The 5,440-nt window shown below is 30.7% G+C and overlaps 1 protein-coding gene across 1 annotated transcript; it reads right to left on the bottom strand.

Annotated features, from left to right (window-relative positions):
• Nucleotides 1–1,675: 1,675 nt before the first annotated feature.
• On the bottom strand, nt 1,676–4,383 carry LOC100158833 (T-complex protein 1 subunit alpha). Its single transcript, XM_001943033.4, has 3 exons — nt 4,115–4,383; nt 3,920–4,048; nt 1,676–3,309 (listed from the first exon to the last, which is right to left on the bottom strand). The coding sequence occupies exons 1-3, from the start codon at nt 4,265–4,267 to the stop codon at nt 1,927–1,929; spliced, it is 1,665 nt and encodes a 554-aa protein (XP_001943068.1). The 5' UTR covers nt 4,268–4,383; the 3' UTR covers nt 1,676–1,926.
• Between the last annotated feature and the right edge of the window lie 1,057 nt (nt 4,384–5,440).

Raw genomic sequence — 5,440 nt, 5'->3', positions numbered from 1 at the left:
AAACACTAACCTAAAATAATTTTTTATGATTTTTGAGTAATGTTGGAGTAAAATCACCTATTACAACAATTATAAAGGATAATAATTTTAAGGGTTTGGCATATTGGTTTTATATTTTACTAGCTGATCCCATGCACTTTGTTTCCCGGCAACCAATAATTATTATTATAATAGCTTCAAAACCCATGACAACCATTTATAAACAAAAATTTTCATTAGAAATCTCAAAATTCCTGTTTGAGCACCTCCCAGGGTTGGTCCTCCCTTTTTAAATTATTCTATCTTCTGCTCAGAGGTATAATCTATCTATGTATATAAAAATATCTGATCCTGTTCATTTTGTTGCCCATTAAAAGTGCTAATTCTATTATATGAATAATATGTTTTACATATCACCATGGCAATCATTTATATACAAAACATTCCATCGGAAATTTCAAAATAATATATAATTGGTTGCCATGGTAATATGGACACGCACATACATTCATTTTTATATATATAGATCAATGTTTGATTTTGTATTCGACTTCAAAATAATAACAATTTTTGTAAATTTAGATGTTTAAATTGTTTTGAGACATAATTCACACAAATTGATATGTCATACCCTCGTATTATAGCAGTTTGCTGAGTCGCTGACATCCCCTTATACAAAGATCCCTCGTGTGTCAGCCTGTGGCAATCAAAAACTTTAAGCACTCATTTCTTTATTTATCAAGCATAATATATAAGACGCTTCAAATTATGTTAGAAAATTAGTTCACTAGATACATTACTTATAGGTCACTGATTTTCAATCTGAAAAGCTTAGGCGACCAAAGAATTAACCTGCTTTTATTACAAGATGCTTGTCCAAACTCATCCAATGGACTAGTTTTCATAAAGTATAACTGTACCAAGATAAATCTAAAGACAGCTGTCTAATTTTTTTAAAGATATCTTAATGATCATTTTCAACCAAACTCCTGAGTCGTTTCAATAATGTACAGTGAGTATAACTTTTTATTTATAATTATTCATTAATCTTTAGCTACTATTCTGGGCTATGCAGTGGTGTCAGCAGAATATTTTCATTTAGAGTTGGACCACATATATTATAATATGCACTAAAACAAAAATCAGTTACCCAGGTACCCTTCTTACTCAAGTGTTATTAACTTTAACATAACATAACTATTGTACATGACAGTTCAAATCTAAAAAATTTAAAAAAGTAACCAATTTGTGTTTCAGCCACTGAGACTGAGGTATATTAAGATTTATAAATACCAGAAGATAGACTTTTAGACAATATACAATATAAAATTGAGCCAAACAACTAACAAGAGACACTAACACGGTTAGGTGTCAGAAAACCTTGATAACCATAATATAGCCATTTTGAGATATCACTATTCACTACTTTTAATTTAAGCTTATAAGCATTTTTCGAATTAAAATGTTTGTGATCAATGGTAAATGGTAGTCATATACTAACTATTAAGAAAATTAAGATTTAAACAAAATTTTCTCTTAAATTATTAAAATTTAAAATGGTTTGTCACTATAAACTTACATCTATACATGTGACTTATAAAACGTTAAAAAATATCCAAACACATATCATACATTATACAGTACGTAAATAGATAGACGTCTAACATAGGAAATATCAAGTATCCAGTTTTGTTTAGATACATTAGTTAACAATTTAATTTAGTAAAAATTATGAATTTTATTAAACATAGGTGTATATAAAAAAAAATTATAAATATATCTGAAAGTGAATGTTATTATTATTATTATGTAAGCTTACAATGCATGAAAATAGTTTAAATAATAACAAAGTAAAATATGCATCTTTATATTTGCACATAGCATATGAAACGTATTAAAAAATATTAGTAACCTAGTGTTAATGTTTTCATGAACAATATTTGTTAGTTAAAGCTCTCCAGCATCATATGCTTGTTGATATCCACGTCCAGCTTTTTGTTCAGGATCTAATTTAATCATATCATCTATTCTAAGAATAGTTATTGCAGCCTCAGTCGCAAATTTCAATGATTTAACTTTAGATATAGCAGGTTCCAGTACACCAGCTTTAAGATTGTCCCGTATTTCACCTTCTTCCAAATCTAATCCATACCATTTATAGACATCGTTTTCACTACTTGTTTGGCTTTCATTATGGTAAGATCTGAGTTTAGCGACCAACTCTGTAGCGTCTTGTGCAGCATTAATCGCTAAGGTTTTAGGGATAACCAACAAAGAGCGTGCAAATTCTGCAATAGCCAGTTGCTCTCGGGAACTCAAAGATGTAGCGAAATTTTCTAAATAAATAGATAAAGCAGCTTCAACTGCTCCACCACCAGCAACAGCCGATTTAGATTCAAGCACACGCTGAACGGCACACAGAGCATCATGAATGGAACGTTCCATTTCATCACAATAGAAATCGTTTGGGCCACGTAGTATAATTGATGCAGCACTTTGAGCTTTTGGTCCTTTAACAATTATTAATTCATCGTCTGATATTTGGTCTTGTACAACTTCAGCAGCTTCACCAAGACTAGAACTTTCAAAAGTCTCTTCTCCTTCCATATTTGTCAAAGAAGTCAAAAAAGCTGCACCTGTAGCTTTTGCAATTCTTTTTAAATCAACTTTCTTAACACGACGTACAGCCAAAGCTTTTGCTTCAATGAAATACTTCAAGCAAATGTCATCAATACCACCCGTGCATAATATAACATTAGCTCCAGTTGCTAAAATTTTTTGAACTCGTTCTTTAGTTATATCAGACTCACGTTGACGTATTGCTTCCAGCTGGTCAACGTCATTAACCAAAACCTGTACACCTAATTTCATTTTAGTTTTTTGTAAAGAAAAATCTAAACAGGCAATTTTGGCATTTACGATTTTTTTTTGCATTGCTTCAGAAGCAACAGTACAATTCAAAGCATATCCTTGAATGAGTAAGCTTTCTCGTGCACTTTTACCATGTGCTTTAAGTACATTGATGGTTTTAATAGGAACAGATACTCCACCACGTTTATCAGATGGTCGCTTCACAAGCATGCAAGCATCTACAACCATTTTTGAAAAAAATTCTGAATCAGCCATGATTAATTTGCTTGACATAGATGTAGTAGCAGCATTTTCTAACCAATCACGACGTAAATCGTCAACATTTACAGTTAAATTGTTCTGAATATACTTGCAAGACTCTTTGCATGCCAAACGATATCCGCTTATGATAGATGTGGGATGTATTTTTTGTTTAACTAACTCATCTGCATTTTTCAGTAATTCTGCTGCTATTATAACCTAAACAATAAATATAATATAAAAGTTACACACGTGTATTGGAAAAATCACAAATCACAAAATTTTACAGCACTGAATTTGCAGTTATTTTGATTGTAAAAAATAATAACTGTTGATTTATACAAATTATATGTTGCTTAGTTTTTATTAGGTACATACTCCAAACTCAAGTTTAAGGAATTGCGAAAACACTGAAAACCAGTCATATTTGGTTTAAAATGTACCTATATACATCATATTTTTTCATAGGTAGGAGGTTTAAAAACCATGTGCATAACCAAGGCAGTTTAGAAACTGGCCGTGTAGTGATTGGAAATGAAAATGGTTGAACAATATCATTGTTTCATGAAAAATTATAAAAATCAGTAAATTCATCTACTTAACATTTTTATACACATAATGTTATCTACAACATTATGATTTAGCGCATTGATTAGGTAAAATCAAAAATAATAATAAAATTCCAGAAAAGTGAATTTTTTTGGTTGCATTAAATTCTGTTTGAATAATTCTAAATTATCATAGAAAACTATAAACAAAAATGAGTATTTTCAGTGGCTGTCTAAAACATACAACGACATATCTTCAATGTGCTCAATAGTATACTTACAACTGATGTCGTGCCATCACCAACTTCTTCATCTTGTAATTGAGCCAATTCAACGAGGACTCGAGCAGCTGGATGTTCAACATCCAATAACTTCAGAATAGTAGCACCGTCGTTGGTTACTGTGACATCCTAAAACCATAAACATAAGTATCCACAAAATCTTTCTGAAGTATTACAACAAATATTTTTACTCACTCCAATGTCATCAACCAACATTTTATCCAGGCCCACCGGTCCTAATGAGCTTTTAACAATGTTTGCAATAGCATTTGCTGCCATCACATTTTGTGTACGGATGGGTGTTCCAGACGTCCTGGAACCGGCCACCGTCAATGCACTTACAGACATGACTTTTTTTTACTTTTCACACGATTATTTAAATAGCAAGAAAACTTGCTTTTGACTGTGTATATAAGTACAGACGTTCTGTGCGTCAGTACTCAGTGCACCGTATTGGGATTTAGGATTTGAGGTTATAGTTTTTAAAGTGCATTACCAATTACCATAACCATTTACCATTATTTTCAATGAATTCATTATTCTTATCATCTCTTTTTCTTCTAAGACCGAGGTCCACGATTAAAGATAGTACTATCTTAAATCGTGGAAAAGAGTCAGACCAAATACCATAGATAAGAATACGGGACAGCTCGATTAAAAATCGCGACACATTTCGTCCCCCAGAAAACGTATAGGTTGCCTACTTAAAACATTTTACGGCGTTGACTCTAATATTATACCTAATTTCTGATTCAAATAAGTACACAAATTAAAAAGGTGGGTAAGTGGATGTCGCTCTGCTGTACAGTAGGTTACAAGTGGGTCACTGTATAATGGATGGTATTAAATTTGAATTCAATGATATAATATCATTGTATAAGAAAAACGATTCTGAGCGGAGACGGTATGTCAGTCTAGGTATAAGACATAATATTATATTATAGTCAATAGTATTTAAAAACAATTGACCTATAATAAATTCCAAATTAATCATATCATAATATCTATTAGGTACTTATAACGCGTTATACATCAACAACAAACCATGATACTATCATAGATATATAATAGTATACTTTAGAAGTTTCGGCTTAGTCTAGTTTACTTGTTCCGTATTTTTTAGATTTTTTGGTAACAGAATTAATTACTTACGTGGAATCTTGTTTTAAATTTTCATTTTAAGATACAAAAGTTGAACATTTTTATACGATTTTTAACTACAAATAATTTTTCAAATAAAAATTTGGATAAATTATGTCCAAAATTCGATCTTTAAATGCTTATAAAAAAAAATTGTGCCTATGTATTTTTAATATTTTTCAATTGACATTGTAACAATATATCAGGAGCTTTGTATTAAATTTTTACACTTTTTGGCCCAACAGATATAACTTTATTGATATTTATAGAAAAAAAAACTAAAAAAATTGAAAACTGAAAATGTCCGTAAACAGCTCAAAAAGAGTCAACATTTTTTCAAAATTGTATGGTGTATAGGAAATGCTAATATAAACATTCAGT

The sequence above is a fragment of the Acyrthosiphon pisum genome, chromosome A1 (assembly GCF_005508785.2).
Source record: "Acyrthosiphon pisum isolate AL4f chromosome A1, pea_aphid_22Mar2018_4r6ur, whole genome shotgun sequence".
Taxonomy (NCBI): Eukaryota; Metazoa; Arthropoda; class Insecta; order Hemiptera; family Aphididae; genus Acyrthosiphon; species Acyrthosiphon pisum.
The sequence above is the reverse complement of the archived record's forward strand: the minus strand, read 5'-3'. Positions and strand labels throughout refer to the sequence as shown.

Coding starts and splice junctions, on each gene's coding strand:
- LOC100158833 (XM_001943033.4), bottom strand. CDS start 4,267: ATGTCTGTAAGTGCATTGACGGTGGCCGGTTCCAGGACGTCTGGAACA. Junction 4,049..4,114: donor TGTTGGTTGATGACATTGGA/GTGAGTAAAAAT, acceptor TTATGGTTTTAG/GATGTCACAGTAACCAACGA. Junction 3,310..3,919: donor GTGATGGCACGACATCAGTT/GTAAGTATACTA, acceptor TTTATTGTTTAG/GTTATAATAGCAGCAGAATT.